The sequence below is a fragment of the Antrostomus carolinensis genome, unplaced genomic scaffold (genome assembly GCF_000700745.2).
Source record: "Antrostomus carolinensis isolate BGI_N321 unplaced genomic scaffold, ASM70074v2 scaffold12068, whole genome shotgun sequence".
NCBI classification, from domain to species: Eukaryota; Metazoa; Chordata; class Aves; order Caprimulgiformes; family Caprimulgidae; genus Antrostomus; species Antrostomus carolinensis.
Genome location: NW_010330948.1, coordinates 7,506 through 31,027, shown reverse-complemented (window position 1 = coordinate 31,027; position 23,522 = coordinate 7,506). Strand labels below are relative to the sequence as shown.

Below are 23,522 nucleotides of genomic sequence, written 5' to 3'. Positions count from 1 at the left end.
GTAAAAGAAAGCAAGCTGTGCCATTAATACTTGTAATTTGATGCTGCATTTGTTAATGGGCTCAGTGTGATTAATGTTTTTAGCAGCAGGCAGAACATTTCGCGACAGGCAGTGCTGAGGTTTATAATATATAAATACGTGTAAAGAAATGTTAGAATATTGTAAGTTTTAGTAATATGTTTTACAAGATTGTATTCCTGAAATATAAAAGCAGCAGTGAAATTATACTATAATGTATGTAAATACAGTTCAAGCTGTGGTAGGTGCTGATGTGTGTTCTTTATTTCATAGTCAACTGCATGACTTCTGGCGCTTGGATTACTGGGAAGACGATTTGCGCCGGCGGAGGCGATTTGTTCGCAATGCTTTTGGGTCTACTCATTCTGATGCTCTCCTAAAAGCTGCTGTGGAATATGGTCAGTACTAACTCCTGCTTAAAAATATAGCTTATGGTGTTTTCTTGATTTCCATGAATCCCTTAGAATAGTGTCTCTTCTTTTCTACTGACAGTGCTGAGAATTCCTAGGACAACATATTCTTAGAAAATGAATTCTTTCAATTCTTACACTTTAATGAACCAGAAGACTTGAGTTTGTGGACTGTTAAATTCTCTGATCCCCAAGGGATTCACATTATCCCTCTCTAGCATTCCCAGACACTAATTTTGAGACACTGGTAAAAGTAGCTGAACTTGTCTCTCCAGAGTGACAGAACAAAACTGTTAGGCCATCAAACTAATGTGTCATAATAGTTCCATTGGAGACCTTTCGTGTTTGAGGAGTTAACAGTTTTTTTAAAAAAATCAGAAGTTTTATTCCAACATGTGTAATGTCAGACAAAAATATTTTTTTTATGCAAATCATTAAATACATAATAACTTGTTTAAAACAATTATTTTAAGAATACTTTTGATTTTAATAGTGAACAGACTACACAGGAGCTTCAGTCTAGGAACTTAAGGATAAGATGATGTTGGATTTTACAGAGACGTAGCTGGAGTATAAAAGAGGAAGGAAGAACATGCTTACAAATTCCATTATATCATCTAAAAATTTCATATGTTTAGTGACTTCTGTACAGCAGACTGCACTTGAGTACTCCAAAATCTATAGAAAATATTTCTCAGGTTTAGGCTGTGGTACCTCTCTAGCATATCAAAGACAGGAATTTTTTATGGAATATTAAGATGGTTTACTGTCTTCTTTTTTTTTTTTTTTAGTCTGCAGTACTGAAAAAAAAATATCCTGGGATTCTTTAGCATTTAGAAGTGAAAAATGCAAGTAATTATACACAAAGGAAGTTGAACCTTTTAGCTGATGTGTAGCCAAAGGTTAATGTTGCCAGAAGTTCTGAGTATGATAGATATAAAGCTAACTATGTGACCTACACATTTCACCAATTTTGCAGGTTGTTGAGGCAAAGAGCTGGGATTCAAACAAGGTTAGACATATAAATGAATATCTGTGTGTACAGTTATACTAGCTAGTGTAATTTTAAACTTACACGTGATGGCTATCATGTACAGGACTTCAGGTCATAAAGTGTTCATAAGTTGAGTTAAGGAAGACATTTGCCCAAGTAGTTTATAATATTGCATATTTGACAAAGAGTTCCTTTCTCCACATTCTTCCAAAACATCAAAATAGGGATCTTAGAGGCAGATACAAAACTGTGCTAATTACTGTGTTGCTTTTGTAAGGCAAATAAACCCACAGGCATTATGCATTATACAGGCATAAGAACCCTTAAAAATATTCTTATTTATTAATATTTTTCATTTTGGGTATTAAACTAGCATTAAAACAGGAAGAAATCTGACTTATAAACTATTACAAAGTTTTAAGCCTTGATATTATCCTTTTAAAAAAAAAAAAACCCATAAGCTTTCAATTTACTTAGATGGACTTTATTTCATGCAGGAATGTTTTATCTTTGGGATAAGATTGTACTCAGAGGGTGCTGGAAATGTGGGGGGTTTTTTGGCTTGGTTTGGTTTTTTTAAAATGAGAACTATAATACAAGTTGCACTTAAACAGTTTCAGCATGTTGCAAAGATTGCTTCCATTTATGTAGTTTCTGTGTTCTAGTATTTTAGTGCAGGTGACAGCTGATTGGTAGTAGAGCTACCCTGCAAGTCAAAGCTACGAGCCAAAGAAACAGAAAAAATGAACTAGTTATAGTTTCACATTGGATTGATTCTACATAATTTCACACTACTCACCTGTTGGTACATTCAACATACAGGAAAACTAAAGCACAGGTGTGTTTAGAGGTGGTACACATCAAACAGTTGTTGCATAAAAATTACAGTAGACTGAAGTTGTCCTGTTTGCAGAATTAAAATAAATAATTCTAATTTTTCACATATATATTAAAATTAACATATGGAATTTTAAAACAGCATACATTAAAGTTGTAATTAATGAATTCTATCTAGAAGTACTTACTTTTCAGAGGCTTAAGCCTGAAAACTTTTACCTGACCTTTCCCTGTAAGAAAACATCCTTAACACTGATGTTGTTTTTATGCCTCTTGGTGTTACTAATGAGTTGAATAATTTATGAGGTTGTCATGTGAAAAGGATTTGGTGCAGTTTGATGTACTTTTAGCCTCTGGTGTTGGAATGTGATTAATAAAGAGCTGGAGGCAGATTTTTTTTCCATAGGGTTTAACTTCCATTGTATTTTTTTTATTAGCTTTGTTTTGATAATTTTGTTTGGAACAGTTTGATAGTAAAATGCCCCTAGCTTCCAAAACTAAGCATGATGTCACACTACAGAAAAAATTTAAAGCATTTAAAAAAAAATAATCATACTGCATAGTTTTCTAGTAACATATTTTTTCCTGACCTCAGATACTTTGTTTGTGAGAAATAAACTATTCATCAAGGCAAAATTTTTTGGGCTTTTGTTATATTAATAGCAATTTTTCATACTGACTGATACCTCTAGCACAAGTAAAGCTATTTTGAGCATGAATAAAATAGTGAAAACATCTTACAAGTTTTTTTTTATCTGCATTGACTGTCAGTTATCATTTAGGATTTTGTGCATAAATATTGCAGTGGAGGAATGTTTAGTCAAAGCCTAAGTCAGCAAGCTCCTCAGTGTCTACGATCAAAGGCATCAACTTAAATAGGTCTGATCAGGCATTGCAGAAGAGGGCAGGCAGTTTCAGCTGAGCAAAAATCACAGAGCAAAGATGACAAAATTAATCAGTCATTTCTTTGGCAGTAAATAATAAGATATGCTGAAGATTGCAGATGAGAGAATTTCCAGATTCCCTGGAGAAGTGCCTGCTTAACACCTGATTTATCTAAGCTTGTGCAGCCATCAAGATATGACCTTGATAAATAAAAAAGTGCTCTACAGCTATTCTAGTATTAAATCAGAGTTAGTGTTGGATGTATGGGTACTGTAATTATATAATACTTGCAGTCATCAAAGAATAGAAGAGTCTTGGAAATGAAAACTATGTCTGTGATCTGTATGTTTATTTTAGATCAGTAACAACAAATGTTAAACTCTACTTTGAAGAGCTAAAAAAAATCAGTGTTAATTTTAGCTAAGTGACTTTTTCCTGTAGGAACCATATATTATCTACTACTGGGAAATAGTATTCTCACAAAAAAAATCTGCTATAAGGCAAGTGAATGAAATTTCTATTTAAATACAGTCTGTTAGTCAACCATTGTGTGCATGTTCAGGTATCTGGTTTGGTAAAATATAATAAACATACATATATGTATGCATGTCTGCATATATATATATATGTGTGTGTGTGTGTGTGTGTGTGTGTTTGAAGTACCTAGCAAGTAAAAAATATTGCAATGAGAAATTTTAACATATTTCTGTGGCTATATACAACTGTGTGAAAAATTATAGCTTATTCCTATGGCTATATACTTAGCTCTCTTTTGAGACTGTCAGTATGTCAGAATCATAGCAGCATTTGCAAGAGATTAATTGAAGAGTTTTTCCCTTTGTATTAGTCTCATCATTTGTAAGTTTTTTGTATTAGTTTGTAATCTGTTAAAACTACTTTCTTATCTGGATTTAAAACTCAAGCATATTTCAGCATTGGATCTACTGTGCCCTTTTGTTTGATTTAAACTCTTACTTGAATAAAAATATAGATTAATTTCTCCCTTTTGGTAAGCTGAAGGGATACGATTTACTACAATATCAAAGTACAAGCTATAATGGGCTTTTGAACTACCTGGCAACTTTTAGTAGAGTTTTAATTTTGTAGTGTTAATGGATTTGAAACAGTTCTTATTTTAAGTTTAGATGGAGTTTCAATGTAATTGATTAAACTGTAGACTGAAAAGAAAGGAAGAAAAAAAAGATTGAATAGAAGATTATAAATTCTACTTCTCTTCCTCAGATTTTACTACGAATAAATGCATGAAATATGCAGATATGACCCAATTCACGGTGATTCTGTACATGTGGTGAAAGAACCGTCTCTTCCAGTTAATCACCTTAACAGTTTACAGTCACTGCAGATTAGAGTAGATGAGACACTACTGTACCACCCTGCCAGTGAGACAGAATACATCTCCACAGAGGTCATCTTAAGAGCAAAATAGTTAATTTATTAAGCTTTGGTCCTTCAGTCTTTAAAGATTGTGGTCGACAAACCATTTGCACATAGAGGAGATTCAAGAAAGGACACGTTTTCTAGTCTCCACTGGAGGAAACAGACATGAATAACTCAGTGCCCATGTTCTAAACATATATGTAAGCTAGACAAATATTTCTAGTGTCTGTGCTCAAGAATATTTGGCCTGTTAAACCGATTATCATTACAGATCCTGAATGCTTAGAATGAAAAAGAAATTGCAATTTCTTTTGAACTTGCATGTTTAAAGTTACTCATTCCATTATGTTTTTGGACATCTAATTAGCAACCTTATTTCAAAAGTGGTTCAAGCTGAAGCAGACTGTATATGGCTCCTTCTGGGATTTGTCGTTAGTGATCTAAGTTTCAGCAAATGCTGTGCGCATTCATCATCAAAGTACAGTTTCATTATACAAACAGAATTTGAAAGCATCAGGTTTTGAAATCTGAATTGTTCAAGTCTGAAATCCACTTTCATGAAAGCAGCTGGATTTTGATAGACTTTCAGTGAATTGCAGGCAGGATTCCTTCAGGCTGCTGAAGCACTTACATTCCCAGAACATTCTCTGTTCTGAAGCTTTGCTATAAAATCAAATACCTTATTCTTGGAAGCCTGAATGCTAGTCTTGATTTCCAGATAATTAGGGTTTTTACACTAATTACATTTTTAACAACCTAGAAGTGTCTTTTGTTGGTGAAAATACCATCATTATTTACAGTAAATTCAAGACTGTCTGTCAAAGTTACTGCATAAATTGCATATATCTAAAAACATTAATATAATTTTTCTTAGTTTCATAAAGTCCTCTGACTTCATTATCTTCACCTTATCTTTTGTCTGTACTTACTGAAAAAGTCTACCATATTTCCAGAACAGTTTCAACAACACTAATTTCAGAACTATCTTTAAAAAAACAGTATCTTTTCAGCAACTAATGCAAAACTGGAAGCAAATTGAAGACAACTGATACTGCATCATCACTTATCAGAGTTTTGCTAGTGGACCCACCAGATATATAAAAAACTGTTACTTTTCTAGGTGTATTTGTAGTGGGAGCATTCTTTATGTACCATGTAAGAGATCAAAGACCAAATTATGTTTTCAGTTTTGTCTGTGAAATAGTTTTCTATCCTATATCTATATGAACAGCTTTGCTGTCAAGGTTGACGTTATAGATCTTTTTGTAGGCTTCTTTTACATTTACTTCTAAAGTGATCCATATATTCTTTAGATATTTTTTGTTTAGCCTAGGGGATAGAAGGCTCAAGGGGGCCATATAGTTGTGTATAAATACCTGTTAAGAGAGAATGAAACAGATGGAGTCAGAGTCTTCTTAGTGGTACCCAGGATGAGGCAAGAGGCACAAACTGAAATACAGAACATTCTATTTAAATATAAGTAAAAACTTTTTTTTTTTTTTACTGTCATGATGATCAAACAATGGAACAGGTTGTCCAGAGAAGCTAGGTAGTCTCCATCCTGGAAATACTGAAAACTCAGCTTGCCAAGGTCCTGGGCAGCCTGCTTTGGGCAGAGGGTTGGAATAGACAATCTCCAGAGATGCGTTCCAACCTCAAGGATTCTGTGATTCTTATAATTGAGCTAGAGCTTGAAGTAGACAGTTGCCAGAACTTAGTCTTCAGTAATATTTTTAAAAGCCTAGGTTACTTATAGCTCGATGTTCAAGACTGATCTTCTTACATAATTTCTCATGGAATTAAAACCAAAACAGAGCAGAAACATTTGATACTAGAAGTGCAATCCTCAACAACAAGTTACTTATTTAAGTAATAATACTTTTTGAGGAAATTAAGATTTACATATCACAGAATTACAGAATGGTTGAGGTTGGAAGGGACCTTCTCAAGCAAGGTGACCTAGAGCAAGTTGCCCAGGACCAATGCCATACAGCTTTTGAACATGTCCAGGGATGGAGACTGCACAGCCTCTCTGGGCAACCTGTGCCAATGGTTTGTCACCATCAGACTCAAAAAGTGTTTCCTAACATTCAGAGGGATCCTCCTCTGTTTCAATTTTTTCCCGTTGTCTGTGGTCCTGTCACTGAAAGGAGCCTGACTCTGTCCTCTTTGCACCCTCCCTTCAGGTACTTATGTGCATTGATAAGATCCCCCCTGAGCCTTCCTTAGGCCAAACAGTCCCCACTCTCTCAGCCTTTCCTCATATGGCATATCAGCCACTCCTCCCAGTTTCATGTCATGTGCAAACTTGCTGAGGGTATGCTCTGCCCCATCATCCAAGATCATTAATGAAGATGTTGAACAAGTATGGATCATCCTAAAACACTTATAATATCAATTTACTTATGGAGAGTATAATATTCGTTATTGCTGAAACTGAGTTTGTTCTGACTACATGAGCCACAAAAATTTTTTTATAGTCTTTAAAAAAAAAAAAAAAATTAGTTAACATCCTATTCTGAGAATTAGTAACATACACAATATCATAAAATACATTTGTCTGGGAAAATACAGGTGATGATCCTTATATAAGATAACTTGCCAAACTAACATTTATTTAAGTAATGTTTTAAGTATGAATATAAAAAAGAAACTATATAACAAAATCCTTGACTAAAAAGAAAGCCTGTTGCATCACCCCATTCATACACACTTAATTTTAGTCTGTAAGTAAACACAAATTGACAATTAATTGTGAGCAATTTTAAGAAATATCATCCACTTTATGTGCACATGTATGTTACTTTATGTTCAGTGGTGAGCATTTTAAGATTATGTGTATGGTCGTTAAATTAATCCATAACAAAATTTCCATGTGTCATCAACTAAGTCCTCTTTGTTTAGTCTAAATGTGATCATGCTGCCATGTGAGACAAACATCAAAACCATTCTACTTTACTTGGAGCGCCTAAAATAATACTCCTATTACACAATGTCCTTTCAGTATATGAACTAACTTCCACATCTGATTATGAAATCTCCACAGTACTATAAATGAGTTTGCATACAAATTGTGTGCCTGAAGGAGTAATGAAAATCTGTGTATTTTTTTAAGCATAGCAATTTAAGATTTGCATCTACAGCCTTATAGTTGTAGCCCAACAGTGCCATCCACTGCTTCTCCAAATAAAATTCCAAATATTTCATCCTCATAGAGTTTTAGGGAAAATATGACATTATAATTATGTCCTCTTAATATTTTACATGGTAAATGTCAGATACAGATGAATTTTTTTTTTTTTTTAGAGAAAGTCAAGGAATGCGAGCTCACATTACTTATTACTAGAAGGATCTGTTAAGCCATATCTTAATTGTGAGAATAATTAAAACTAAAATAATATATTTAACTTGGTCTTTATTCTAGCACTTATTAGCCTTCTCTCCCCAAAATAAAATTCTCATTTAATACATCTACTATCATGATGATTCCCATTCTTATAACCGACTGTAAAGTAAAGAAAGACCTTACACCTTCAAGGTGTAAATTGTAATGGAATTTGCTTAGGTAGAGTACTGAACACTGTTGTGCTGAATTGTATTGAGCACTCACTGTCTGAGCTCCTGTGGTCTGTCTAGGTAATGTAAATAAGTTGCAATTGCATCCTAACCATCCTTTACAGTCTCTAACTATCTGTTCCCTGTTATATGCTATTTCTAGCATAGCATAGCAGTACAGATGCATGAACCACTCAATTTTTTCTAATGATTTCCTCAGATCTTCAATGTCAGAATCTCTATCTTGGCTCTAAATTCAGGCTTTTCACAGATCCAAATGGGATACAAAAACTTTTTTTGTTTGTTTTTTCCCCTCAAAACCTGTGTTGGGTTTCAAATGCCTTTCCTCTGAGATTTTCAGGTTATTGTCATGACCTGGATTTTAGCTGCAATTATAGGTCTGAGCTAATAGATTTTACTGCAGAACTTTCTGGCTTTTTACCAGCAGTTAACATAACTACTTCTGTTTCTTGCTTCTTCATCTGAAAGCGTATGACTCTGGAATGCTCTTGAAGTAATCAAATTGGCCAGCAAACCCATTCCTAAGACCTAAAAATCACAACCATTGCCAGTTTTAGAATTCTAGCTGCATTTTTCTCCCTTCCACCATTACATTTTCATGTGAAAAGAATGCATTATATCTGTCTGTTCTACCAAATAAAAGTCACTTACTTACCAAAACGAGTAAATTACTATGATGTGAAATGTTTTCAAAACCATGTGAAGGGTGTATTTGTTCTATTAATTAATTTCTATCACTAACTGACAAAGAAATAGAAGTTGTTGACCCATGGATATTCAATGCATCTCATAGAAACATTTTGGAAGAACATTCTGTCACTGAAAGTGTAATAATAATCTTTCAAGACAGCTTTCACAGCTGGGTGAATGTAGCTTTTGGGACTTAGGTTTTACCATGTACTTTTCTTACCTCCTATTTTCTATGCTTTAAGACTCCATATTAAGAAGTAACAGTACTTTAAATCTTCTTCAGCTATAGTTAAAAGCACAAAATACTCAATTTTTACATTTTCTTCACTCTTTATTCTTGATCTCTTCTTGACGGCAGGACTCTTGTTCTCCACTTCATATATGAGTAAGTGGAAATGCGTATAATTTGTTAAGTGAAAGAGGACTTTAATAACACCAATAACTGAGTAAAAAAGCCAAATCTGAACCAAATAAAAGGGTCTAAAAATGCAAGTTCCACTTCTGTCTGTACAAAGGAAAGTGTTTTCTGAAGACCTGGCTAGGACAATCTGCCAAGCACATGGTTGGAATTGAGAACCATTATTTCAGCAGTGCTGCAACCATTGCAGCTAGAATTAGAAGATCATGAATTTAGATTACAGATTTTAGAAGCCTTTACTCTCCCACTCTTTCTGATGGCCAGTAGGAGGCATGACAGGCTTTCAGGCAATGGGCTCAGGTTTCTGAGAGCCTCTGGGCTACATGCAAGATAAAGATGGGTTGACAGAGGCAGAATGCAGGAATCTCTTCGATAGAGGTGATTCCTTGTCTTTCACAAAGCAAACAGAATCACTGTGTATAGATTACAAAAATAAAGGAATTAATTTTCAGAGACAATGTATCTTTTAATATACCAAAGTATTTTTACTCATCTTTTTACATGACACTACGTTTATCATTTCTATTATATCACATTAAAATTATCATAGGTGTTTTATGTAAATAGTAATACTTTTACACAAGAAACAGATGTATATATGTGCATTGACTATTCCATATCCCTACAAGTACAGTCAGTTCTTCAATACCCCTTGCTTTAAGTGTTACTCATTTTATAGCATTAGCTTTGAACTATACTCACAAAGTACAAGTGTAGTGAAATGAACGGAAAGATTTTATGAGTTTCAGCATTGTGCAAGGTAGAGGCAGTGGTGCAGAAACACCTAGTGAAGGCACTGTATTAAAAACCAAATATATTTTATAGAAAAGTTCTCAAATATACCACTAACCAGCACAAGGAGGTCACTTTGTTAAGAATTCTGTCAGACAGTTATGCATGTTTCCATTTATATATTTAATTTTGTTTTTCATATAATGTATGCTACATCACATTACTTTTTTCTTATCCTTATTGTGTGCTTAAAGCTTATATTTCCCAGTGTATTTGTGTAAAGCTCTGATCATCTACAGTAGATATATTTTCCCAGCTGAAGGCACTATGCATAATGCTTGAAGAGTGTTTTATCAGTGTCTTTTGCCATATAGCATAAATCATTCAATCCCATGCCTTCCAAAAAGCTAATCATGTTGTCTGAATAGCATCTCTGGTCCAGTCTGAACGGAAAATAGTATTGCCATTGCTTGCAAATTTAACATAAAAGTAGCAATTTTTCAAGCATCCCTGCAGTTGCAGGGAGGGTTTGCACTCTCTTGCAATCTTTGTGAAGCAGAATGAAAGATGCCACAGACCCCACACGGCAGCTTAACGGAAAGTGAAATAAAATACTGCTCTCCTCTTTTCTTTACTGCCAGCTGATGCTAAGATTTCTGTGAGTTAGCTCCCTTAATATACACACAGGCTTTCTACCTAGGACAGTGATTACCATTCACCTGTTTCAGAGACAATTTAATGAAAATCTTGTAGATTATCTCACTGAGCTGTTGTAGTAATAGAGCTTTAGACCGTGCTTTATCTTAGTGATATCTTGTGTACTGCCACTGTTTTCACATTTCATCTGCTAGACTCTATGAAACAAAGATGTTTCATAACTGCAGCTATTTTGGAGTTTGGGTTTTTTTTTTTTCTAAAAAAAGGAAAATTTTGGCCCCAGTCAAGCAAATAGCAAAGCTTTGATTTTAATTTGATAAATAATCGTATTTTAGGTTCAAGAACTAGGAGCTCATGTTTTTACAACAGTCTGGCCCAAACAGAAGTGCTGTCTGTTGCTACTAGAGCATAGTCCCTTAGTACAGCTAAGAGTTAAACACAAATATGCCAGCATTAGGGCCACACTGCTGTCTCACAAATATGTATATCCTGTGGGTGCTGCCCTTTGTCTGGTCTTGCTATAGGCATTGATCTACGCAGAAATAGAAACAGTTCCTCCCACCAGTTACTCTTGCTGCTGAAGTGAAAATGATGTATGCCAGTTCTAAAGATGTGGTGATCTATGCGAGAGTGAAATGAAATTTGCACAGAAAAAAAACAGTGCAGCACACTGAATCAGTTGGAATTGCACTGTAAAAGATAATGCAATGGAGAGTAAATCTAGATATTCTAATGACATTATTATACTGACAAAATTAATAATTTGTCTGTCTGTCTCAAAAGAGCAGAATTTCATTTGAAGATATCACCATTCCAGAAAGCAAAAATAATTTCAGACATGTTGGCAAATGGGTTTCTCAAAGCACTGGTCATGAGCTGTTGAAGTTTTCTTTTCTAAGGAGTCTTGACAGAAATTAAAAGAATTACCTAACTAATGGAATTAGGATAGCTTCTATGAAGTAATTTTAAGCTTACTTCCTACACCTTTATTCTCTGCACTAGAGAATGAATTTTTTAGATGTCCTGTCATGTCTCTATACAATCGCTGTTTCCAAAGAGCTGATCTGGTTTGGATCTGATAGCAACAGCTTAAATGATGAGGAACAAAGTTGCCTTCTAGCAGACAGAATCACCCATGCTTTGACCACAGAGAGAGAGAATTCAAAAGTTAGAAAACAGACCACAATACTACAGCTATATCTTTCTTCTTTTAAATATTGGGGTTTAGACTAGTCTCATGGTTTGAAGGTTCTAATTTTTAAATGTTAGTTGAAGTATAATACCCCACTACAGGAGGTAAGATCATATTTCTCACATGCCAGTACGTTACCATTGGGCTGCTAGCGTACACCAGGAGTTTGTATTTCTAAAGAGTGTTTCATTTCTCACCAAGGCTTCACTATCATTATTAGCCTTCTCAATTAGATTTTTTTGTGAGCAGGAAGCAAAACTGAGGCTAGCATATGTGGCCACAATTCCTCAGTGCAGAGAGTGCCTCTTTAGAAGTTCAGCAGCTTTGCTCCTGTCTTTAGGCTCTGCAAGCAGATGAGAGTCAGAACATGGCTTTTCCTGCAGAGTGTGTGCTTGGGTTAGATATTTCAAACTCAAAACTAATTTAAAACTTTCAAGACAAAATCCAGACCTGAATGTTGTGACATGATGTATTTTTCACTTATATGTTATCTTAAAAAGTTTTACCAGATTCTATTTCAAAAGCACAGAATGTCTCGTTTAGCAGAATTATTTCATTATTTCATTATCATGTCATACCTATTTAAATTCAATCACCTTTTGCTTCTTACCTTATTAATTGCATTTTTCTATTGAAATAGGTTGATTATCCTCTTCAGTGGCCTGTCTTGAGAAACCTTTGCTTACATGTGAATATTTTGAATTAAAGATAAATGAAATTCCTTTTTGCTGTCAAAACCAAATTGTGAAAATGCATTGCATGGCTTTGAAAATCAGTACACTCTATTAGCAGACCTGTCAATATAAAAAGTGCATTCCATTTCCACCTCTTGCTCTAATAACCTTTTCTATGTTACTCAGAGGCAGTTCACATAATCAGAGTATATTGTCAGCTTACTGGAGTTGGGGAAGCATGAAATGAAAATCGCGTTAATATTGATCCAATTCTCTTACTTGCAAGTGTCCTTGATGTCCTTTCCACTGAGCAATAACTGTTGGTGTGATGTAGTTATTTTCCTCTCAGCTACTACTGTACTTCTGTAAAATGGCTGGAAATACAGTTAGAAAAATTTTATTGCTCTTTATTATTTTTCTTGTGTATCATCCTTGCCTGTTTAAGTGATCCATAGCATATCAGAAAATTCAGTTTCTTTCTGCAATTTATCAAACTATGGTATACACCGAGAGGCTGCATTTCAAACTGACAGGGATTTGTAAAGGTCATCAGTCATGAAATATGAATCCATTCTCGTGTGTACAAGTTACAGTGGCAAACTACATCTTAATCCAAATATAAACATTTGACTGTTTTAAGTTCCTGTTAGAAGGATGACTTCTGGTTGCAGTCAGAATGAAGACTGCCCTTAAGGAGCCTGAAAATGCCTTGTAATATTTGCTGGACTGGCTATATCTGGCTCTGTCATCCACGGGCTCTTTGTGATCGATCCTAAATCAGGGCAGCATCTTTTTTCACATGCTCAGAACACCTGAAATATCAAATAAACATAATTATAATATTGGTGACTTCTAAAAAATTATTTTGTAACCACTCTGAACCTCAGTTTTCCTATCTATAAACAACAAAAATAACAAGTGTCCAACATGGTAACTTCATCTTTATTTTGTGCAGGACCTTTTCTATGAATGTACAACACTTTGACTTTAACTACAAGTATTTATTGTTTAAAAAGCCCTCAACCTCATCTGAGAAACCTGTTCATTTGACCTTGCCCATATTCTCAGTCTCCTCTTTGATATAGTTTGCATCAGTGTCATTTTTACAATGCAAAACATCTGAGAATTTTTAAGAGGAAAATATATTCAATGGTAAAGTATTTATTTACAAATGATTCACATAAAGAAGATCATTCGGTCAGATACTAGGTATAAAAATTGTAGAAAATGTCTGGGATGTCTATGATTAAATTTTCAGATATTTATCTATTATAGAAAACAAAAATGTGATTTGCTTTTACTTTTGGTGGAAGTAATTTCTGATACAAATGTATACAATTTTTGATTTCTATACAATTTTCATAGTTTTTCTCCCTCATTTCTTCAAAGATCCTTAATAATGAAAAAAACTATTATTTAGATTCCTCTGGCTTTTATTAAATCTATTAAAACCAGCCTTCCTTTAATAACAGTCACTTCTCTGATTCTCTGGGGAAACGAAATTATATGCCAGTCAAAGCTGCCAGTTCCAGAAACACATTGCAATTTAAATAACAACTCGAGCAGACACAGGTGGGGACAGTTCATCATGATATGCCAGCACTGGTCTGCTTCTCGAAGCCGGAAGGCCAGTCTCTTGAGCAGACCCAGGGATACCTGGTGCACATTTCCCATGAAGTGAACACAGAGAGCTGGTTCTGTAGCCATGCGGAAAGTTATTAGGCTGGGGTGGAGTGGTCACCATGTCAATGATTTAATCGTACTGGATTTTGTAGAGGTCAGTTTACAAGCAGCTGCTCTTCATAACTGTGACCGCTGTGAGGGTCCCAGTGCCTAATCAAGTTAGTAAAGATTAGCAATGAAAGCAGGGATTTAAACTGTTAGAATACACAAAGCAGGAAGATTATCTTGTGAAACTTTTTTAGAAGTATTTTCAACTATTAATAGTGTTGAATGAACAAAAAAGGTTAGATAGTAACTGCTGCATTTCACTTCTGTGCACACATTACTTCCTGTAAAAGTTACAGTTTGTAAAATTGAAAAAAAAAACTCTTCCAAGGAAAAGCTTTGCTCTTTCAAACTCTATTCATAAATTATATTTTACCTGTGATATAATTTCATGGTTCGCATGATGACCTATCATGTAGCCTCTTGTGAGGAACTAACTCTGAATTATTTTATTTAATAAAATATTAAACTACCTTAGGTGATTAAAATTCAGCAACAAAAGCAGCGTTCTACAGAGCCGTACATACCAGTGATCTGCAAGGAGAAAAAGCAACTTTACCCTTAAAAGTTTCTGAGGAGAGCTGGGCTTCACAAAAATTGTACTTCAGCTGCTATAAAAGAGAGTTCTTAATTAAATGCAGCATTTTACTGTAAAGAAAATGGACTTTACTTATGTCAAAATGCTCCTTTAGAAGCCACATAAAACTGTAAAAGACAATATATGAAAAAGCTTTCTTATAGAAAAGAAGAACACTAGCCCATGAAGCAGATTTCCAGATGTTTGGAAACATTAGAATTTCCTGTCAGTATATTTAGGTAACATTAAAATGAGGTTAACTTTCCATTCTGCCATCTCCCTTCAAAGATCAAAGAGCGCTCACTGCATAAATTGCCTTATCGGTAATTCGTTGAAGTAAACTATGGAAGCAACTTTATAAGAAGCAGTAGTCTCCTTTTGTTGGTTACAGTATGACCAAGCAAACTTTTCTTAAAACTAGACATATTTTTACCTCATTTTATACTAAATACAAAGAGAAAAATTTAAAATGCTATCTTTGATATGTAATAAATGGATAGAAGTAAAGAGAGAACTGAAAACTCCCTTCCTGTGTTCAACTAAATCATAGCAATTAGTGCAATGTCTAGTAAAATAAGTGTACGTTAGCATAATCAACAATATGTTTTGTTTGTATCACTACCTTTAAAATTGTATTTAGAGACAAGTTTTGTATGTTTGGACACTTACAGTGTCTTTGAAATTTAGATTGCATCCCTAGACCTGTTGTGACTTGCAGAATCCAACAAGGAATTTATTGATTTAACTGAAAATAGAGAAGCAAAAAATTAGATGTTACAATAATACCTCCCTAGGGAAAAAAAAAAAAAAAAGTTTAAATATTGCCTTTATTAAATATTTCTAGAGGCTCTAGCTGCAAAATAACATGAGATTCTCCTGTTCTTGGGAAATTATTAAGTTTTTGTGGGGGTTTTGGTATGGGTTGGGTTTTTTTTTTTTTTGGTCTGCTTAGTAAGTTCTGTTTAAGGAAAAGTAATACTACTGGAAGAGAGATTAGTCAATTTTTGGCAATACTGTACAAGTTTACTGTGCAACTTGTATAACCTTTCAGACATAAAAAATACACAACTTTTAATGGAAGTTTTAGTCTTGTAGAGGAGTGCTCTTTGATTTCTTTAATTTTTTTTTTAAGATGAGCTCTTTTCAGTTGTCCTCGAGCTACTGTAGAAAGCCAGTTTTTAATATGCACATTTAAAAAAATTACTAAGGTGATAACAGGTGTAACAAAAGATGGAATTTTTTTTTTTAATCACTTATCTAGTCTTATGCATACATTCTTTCAAAATAACTTTAAGACGGAGCCTTCAAGTTTCAAGAAATGAAGGCACCAACTTCAGTGTGAGCTGAGTGGCTTCTTTCCTTTAACTTCTTTGCAAAATTTAAGAAATACTTAGCTGCTTATTTCAAGGCTTCTTTCCAAATCTCAGTCTAGAAAAATATCCCTTAAGAAAGAGCTTGATAAGGACAAGAATTTATAGCATCTGCCAGTTCCAGTTCTGTGCCCCCCGATGTCAAAATGTTGCTTTCTTGGAATTATATCTAGTTTAACTTTATTTTTTTCCTATTTTAATGGATGTGAAACATTTTCTAATTAGACTTAGGAACTGACATTAATACAATTCTGTATTGTGTCTTTAAAATACAAACTTCTTGTGTCCTAAAAAGAGTTTTAAATGAAATATCTGGAAATTAATTTCATTTCCTAGTAATTTTGCTGGGGCTTTGAAAAAATAATTTCAGTTTTGATTTTTTTAAAACATGCTGAAATATCAAGTATTCATTTATTCATCTCTCCTTTTTTATATCATTGTTAACAATACTAGACATAGTTTTATGTCATATAATTTTTTATTCCGTTTGTTGTCTGGTTTTAAAGAGACAAGTTGTTTTTCTTTTTACTCTTATTTGGAGAGGTTCTCTTATATTAAAACCTTTTTGAAGCTGTCTTGAAATGTAAAAATAGAACATCTGTGACAGATCTGTTTTGAACATATTTCACATTTCAGGATCCAAGGAGATCTGGTGGTCTGTGGTATTCGCTTGTTAATTTCTTGATGAATGGGTAGAAAGGCCACGAAGTGCACTCAGTACAGCACGTCTTCCAAAGATAGATGATCTCAAATAAATTCTATTCCCAATCAGTTTTTGATTTGTTAGCTGTTAAACCATTTCTTTGTAAGGACAGTGTTTACAAGCCTTGTAATGAGACAGCCCTGTGAGACCTTACTCTTCTTGCTGTAATTTTGATAAATGGAACTCTAATTCATAAAGGATATAGTGATTGAAGGGCAACTCTGGGTCTCGTACACTTTCATTTAGATAAATGTACACCTCGGTATAGCAAAACTGAGGTGCACTCAACAAAGTGATAAATTTAAACAACAGCCAAACCAGAGCTTTTTTCCATCAAGACAAAGAAGCGCCATTTACTATATTTCTTTAGATAAATGTATCTTTAATATTATAAACCAGAATGGATTTTAGAAACATTTGTCTTGCTGCTAAGCTCCAAATTTGCCAAACTAATTTAATGCCTTCTACTCTACCATGTTTCTTACATCAGCGTATGGCAGTATTTCTGTAATCTGGTAACTGGAACCCTCATCACAAGGAATTTAAAACACACTAAATTTCAGGTTCTTCTGATGCATTTTAAGTGTTTGTAATAATTTGGGACTTGGAACTTTTTTCCCTTGTAATTTTAAAAATATATCTTCCTGCATAAATAATTTTGAAGAACTGTCACTAATCTGGTAAATTTCTACAGAAATGATTGACTCTATGATTGCTCCAGGTTAGTACTTTTGAAGTTATTTGTTTGAAAATTACCACATCTTATAAAGTTCATAAACTTTTGTAACACTCACTGGAACTACCAAAAAGGAGGAGAGCAGTATTTTCATGCTTCCTTCCTCCACCCTGTTAGTTCATCTCAGGCCTGATCTCCTTTAGTGTCAAATGCTTTACAGCAGGAGCTATTAGTTGTGTCAAATGATGCTAAACTCCCTTGTACTAAACACAAGTGTAACACGATCCTGATCTATCGATTAAATACTCAGGACAATTCTGATGTAATAAAACTGAAGGTCTGTTACAGCACATTATGCCTTTGTGTTTTTCCAGTCTCTTGCAATTCTTATTCCTTTTTGTGAATTAGGAAGAAAAAATACCAAAAAAAACAAAACAAAAAACCAAACCCAAACCAAACAAAAACCCAAAAGCTTGGACGTCATACTGAAAACTTTTCCAACCATCAGTTACTCTATTCAATTTTAAATTGGGCGAATAATTACAGTTAGTTATGCTAAGTAGTAACCTTAGCAAGTGAGCCTAATAGCTGAACACAGCTAAACACAGTATATTGGTATATATCATCATCCATGTTGTCTTAATCACTATCAGTATGATCGTAAGGGAGAGAGCCATGAATAGGAAGGTTATTGATGCTGTGCTTAATTTGGGGCTTGGTGAAAAAAAGTAGGTTTTGCTTACTTGTTTGTCTTTACCGGCTCTGTAGTTTCAGAAATCGCAATTGGGATAATAGCAATCATATGCAAAAGGTTAATATTAGGCAATGTAAAACATGAGGTTGTCTCAGCCTGAGGTGGAGTCTGATCTCAAGTGGCATGCTAACAGTGATCTTCAGAGTAAATACACTAACAGAAAAATATGTCTCCAGCATTTTTATTTATATGGTGTGACTCTCCTGTGCACAAATTAAGAGACTCATATAGGAGTAGGAGGTAAACTCATAACACTTCCCCACTGTTTGTAATAACAAAACTGCCTGATGCATCAGTTCCATTCCATGCATCTATCTTCACTAACCTATATGCTTACTATATTCCTCTTAGTTGTCCTGTGTTAATATGAGGCAATGGGTCCTTTATTGGTCTTTACCTCATTATTTTACATCTGCCATAATAGTATTCATCACGTGAAGTTCAGGCACTGTAGAAGAGAAACAAAATCCACACATGCTTGGTTTTGCTCAGATTTCACTCATGTTTCTGTAGCTTAGTAGTAAGCAAATCTCCAAATTATCATAAGGAGAAAGGAGAGATGAGGTTTGGGTTTTATTTCTTGGTTGGCAGAACTGGAGATGCCCATATATTGTATGATCCAAGATGAAGATGCAGGGATGTCTGTTTAGGAAAAAAACAGAAAGCTTTATCTCCTAAGGCTACTATAAGTCTGTAGTACCGCAAACAAAACTAGTGATCTCTCTGCATCTAAGAAAGAAACACGTTTGGATGTTGCAACAGTACATGAAAGTTGTTTATTATATGAGAGCTACTATCATTTGACCGCACTATGATTAATTTCTTACATCATGCAAATAAACACTGGCAAGTGCCAGTAGGACTTTCTGAAAATGTAAGATGCTGTATCTCCTGCTGTAAGGAACCATCAGTCTGAATAGAAAGTCAGCTGTAGGCAAGAAGAAAGGGTAAGACATTCCTGTGAAGTCCTTTGAGGTAATTGGCACGTGTCCATACACCAACATTTTTATTGTGCTCCTTAAAACACACATAGAGCTGCACACCAAGGTTCCCTCACCGTGTTTGTCCTTTTTTAGTCTTTTCTGAATCTCTGAATAGCCTACCTTGTTGTTACTCTGTATTGAGATAACCCATCTCCTACTTCACCATCCTGCCCCTCCTATCTCTTAGATGAAAATCATGACAGATTTTAAATTCCCAAAAGCAGCTGCTTTATTTAGAGTAGGTGGCTTGAGCCCTCAGAGGTCAGTCAGAGTCAGGACACCAGGAACCCACAAGAAACTCCTGCTGAATTTCTTGCAGGTGGAAAAGTAATGGAACAACATTGAACATAAAGCAAATAGCAATTATTAAAAGCAGGAGAGTTTTTGTGAAACAGTTTGTATTTTATTCAAGATATATTCTGAAAGACAGAAGGCAGCTGCATGTTTTGTAAACTTTGATAAAGTTTTTGAAAATGTTCCTTTTTTGATAAAGATTATTTATACTGCATTTTTTCTACCTGATCATAGTTGTTTTATATTTAAAATATTATTCAGCTAAATTCACAACATTTGTAACTTTTTTTAGGCAACGAAGAGGATGTAGTGAAGTCAAAGAAAACTTTCCGAAGTCAAGCTGTAGTAAATCAGAACGCAGAAACAGAGCTCATGCTGGAAGGAGATGATGATGCCGTTAGCCTGCTCCAAGAGAAAGAGATTGACAACCTTGCAGGTAATTATGTTTTTCATTACAACTAGGATATAAACCAAAAGGCTCTTTTAAACTTGTTATTTCTTAACCTTTGTGGTTAGTGTCTTAATATTGACAGCTAAGTATACAATTACAGTACAGATTCTTTGTGTTCTATTTTTAATACGATGTCTTAATTCCATGAACTAAGGGAATGAATTACAAAGCATGGGCCCATTACACAGTCTTTCAGCAGATATGCGAGAAACAGCAATACCTCAAGTGCTTTTATTGCTATCTGTGACTTGTTGTTGAAAATTCTGTAAAACCACTGTGGGAACATCTCTGTTTTATGGTTAAAATGCAAATGTGGACTAATTCCGTATCTCAGGGTTTTTTGTGTCAGAGTGTGGTTGTGTGCGTTCATGACCTGATCCCAAGTGCCACACAGTTTGTGGAGAGACACCTGCCCTCCTGCTGGCACACACTTTTCTCACTGATGGAGTTAAGGGGGATCTGCAGTATCTCAACCCTTCTGTCGCAGCGAGGGAAAAAGTTGCCTGTTGTAAATAGAGTCTAAGAAGGAATGAAAATGTAACCAAGCTATGAACTTTGTTAGTTAGCAGATGAGCTGGGAATTAATCCTCTGTAAAAACATATGTGAGAGGTCCTTTCTGGTCCTTTCTTCCTGTGTAAAGATATGCAGTGGGATCTCAGTTTTATCCATCTTCTAGCAGGTTGTGTTACAGTTCTGGCTGCAGTCCTGCCTTTCCTGGGGACGTAGTCTGGAAAGAAAGGCATGCTGAAAGTTGAAAATGCACTGTCCTCTCAAATGAGACAAAAATGTGAAAACTGTGAAATGCAGTATGATATTTTTATATTTTAAAAGTGCCTTTATTAAATTACTCCACTAAGGGGAAGTTTTGTGATGTCTCGGGGGGGGAGTTTCTGCATAATTGAATTTTTAAAATAGCTACCTTTGCCCCTGCACTTTCTTCTGATGTCAAAGTGGAAATTTGTAGCAAAGATGAGATCATAAATGGATGGTAAAAACAAAGTGAAAGAAAACAAACAAACAGAAGCAAAAAGTTCCTGCATGAAAGTTATTCTCATGCTTTGAAATTAGAGCAGAGCAGAGGAGGAAAGTAAATGCTTTTATTTGGGAGCAGCCTTTGGTATATGATTATCACAGTTAATATCTGTTTGCTTCTTCAATCTGCACCTAACAATTGTTGAGGTACTGTTGTCTTAAGTCAATAAAATAGTAAGAGAAGCAGGACCCTTAGTGGGATAATTTTATTGATGTCCCTTTCTCCTTTAGACGGAAAACTTGGTACTGCTTTGGCTAAGCTCTGATATCTGAGAACAGTGCTTCCAACTAGATATGCATACAGCAGCTACAGTTTAAAGGCTACAATACGCAATTACATTGAAATACTGATTAGAATTGCAAAGTGGACATGAAAAATTCTTGCCCAGTCTGGAAAATCTCACAGTCAGCTATGAAGTTCTTATATATGCCCCAACACTGCAATTTCATTCAAACACACCAACATGATACAAAACCTATAGCTACATTGCTCTGGAAAAACCTGATATTGCAATGTGTCCTCAATTATTTCTGTGCAGTGTACCCTTTTACTAGAGATCACTACATATATGACATCACCTGCCTCTTCAGGACGTGGCACAGTAATTCTAGTCCTTTCCTTTTACAGTTTGTAGAAATTGGGAGATATTGTCGATGTTAGAAAAACAGAAATTATGGAAATTGAAGCAAATTAGCTTTTGAAATAATGACAGGAAGTCTGTCCTAACAGTGTCAGAAATTAGCCTTTGTGTTCTCCATCAACACTAACAGGGCAAGCAAGGTGCTTTCAAGTATGGTGAGGTGAGGCGGCACTAGTGCTGTATGTATACCAAAAACTATGAACTTCCCAAAAAGAACGCATGTTCCACTACCTCATTTTTACTATCAGATTAACTGCAGCCTTTGCTACTCAACTTTTGCTTATTTTTGGAGCTGAAATGATTTTAAGAGTTAATAGTCACACATGGTATCGTATGTCTTCTGTAATTTTTATCAATCGGTGAAAAAAAACATGAATCACTCTACACCCTCCGTTTCACTGCATGATTTTGCATATAATGTTTTTCATGGTTCTCAGTAAATGCAATGTGACTCTGCAACTTGAGTCCAGTAACTGAAATAAAGAAAAAACAGTAAGCAAGAAAGGTGGGTTTTATGCCTAAAATGGTTAGAACAGCCTCTGACTGCTCTGAAGAGCAGGTCCCAGTAAAGCCAAACTGTTCATTCTTGTCTAATTTTAGAGTTATATAGATTCAATATATGTGGTCTGGAAATCTTTGAGATAGATCAAGTTATGGTATATCACAGCGTCATTTGTATCTAGTTACTGTTCAGAATGCAATGACACATAGGAATTTCTATATTCAGATATGCCTCCAGTTTAACTTTAAAGTTTAAATCAATTTAAACCTGGTTTACAACAATTTAGATTGTCTCAGTAAGGGATAGGAATTAAACAAAATCATTATAAATCAGATTTAAATTGATTTAAGATTGTCCACATTTAACTAAACCAATTTAACATTATTTATTCCATGAAACTAAGGCACATTTTAAAAAGATGAGGCCTTAGGTTTTAGAAATCTTTTAACTAAGAGACTATAAGTATTACAATAATTTGATTCATGAAGTTAAATCTAAAAAAAAAAAAAAAAAGAAAGTTTGAAACAGATTGAGACTGTTCATACAAAGTTATCTGTACATACCTTTTTGTTCCAGAGACTCTTTATAGTTTTTCATCAACCATGTGGCACAAATCAATGTAAAGTTCACTTTGATAAATTACATATGGGATGGAGAATTTTTTAGATAATTATAGTCTGAATATTTTTATTATATAACCTTAGTATTCCATATGTTGCAATGGCAGTTGATCAGATTTCATTATATTAAGTAGCATTTTAATAAAATATAAAAATCAGATTCCATGTTATTATATTCTTAGAATTATGACTTCTAAGTTTTAGCTAAAGCAGCATTTTAACCATCTTACAGTATAAGTTATCAAAAGATGTTGTTCTTGTTTTAGCATTTACATATTAAAATATTTTACATTTTTCTGTTTCAGTTTTAGCTCCTTTTCTTCCCAGACTGTTCACTTCAAGAGGCAAGTCACATCTCTGTTAGAACTAATGATTGAGATAGCCCAGTCAATTTTGTTTTCTAATATATTGTGAATCTATGGGTAATACAATCAAATGCACTGTACTGAGTTGATACTACTAACTCTTCTCCTTTTCTTTTCCATTTTGATTTTCTAATACTGCAGTAAGGCTCTTAAATACTTATCTTTTCTCTTAAGAGCCCAAGAATGCAAATTTGCTAACAGTTTGTCTTCACTTAGTAGGTGATTTTTTTCAAAATGAAAAATATGTGGATGTGTTCTAATATTGTAAGCTGGCATTCTCAAAGGGAAATATGTTTTAATAGATAATGAATATTCTTTCAACAAATTTTTGTAAAGCACTAATC

General features: G+C 34.4%; 1 protein-coding gene across 1 annotated transcript in view; it reads left to right on the top strand.

The window, feature by feature from the left end:
• The window catches only part of LOC104528917 (neurobeachin-like), a gene marked incomplete at both ends in the record, with an annotated part of 163,664 nt that extends 140,507 nt beyond the window's left edge, over positions 1–23,157 (top strand). The window contains 3 exon segments of the mRNA XM_029086247.1: positions 292–416; positions 19,859–20,002; positions 23,119–23,157. Coding sequence (XP_028942080.1) covers positions 292–416; positions 19,859–20,002; positions 23,119–23,157 — 308 coding nt within the window.
• Positions 23,158–23,522: the final 365 nt, after the last annotated feature.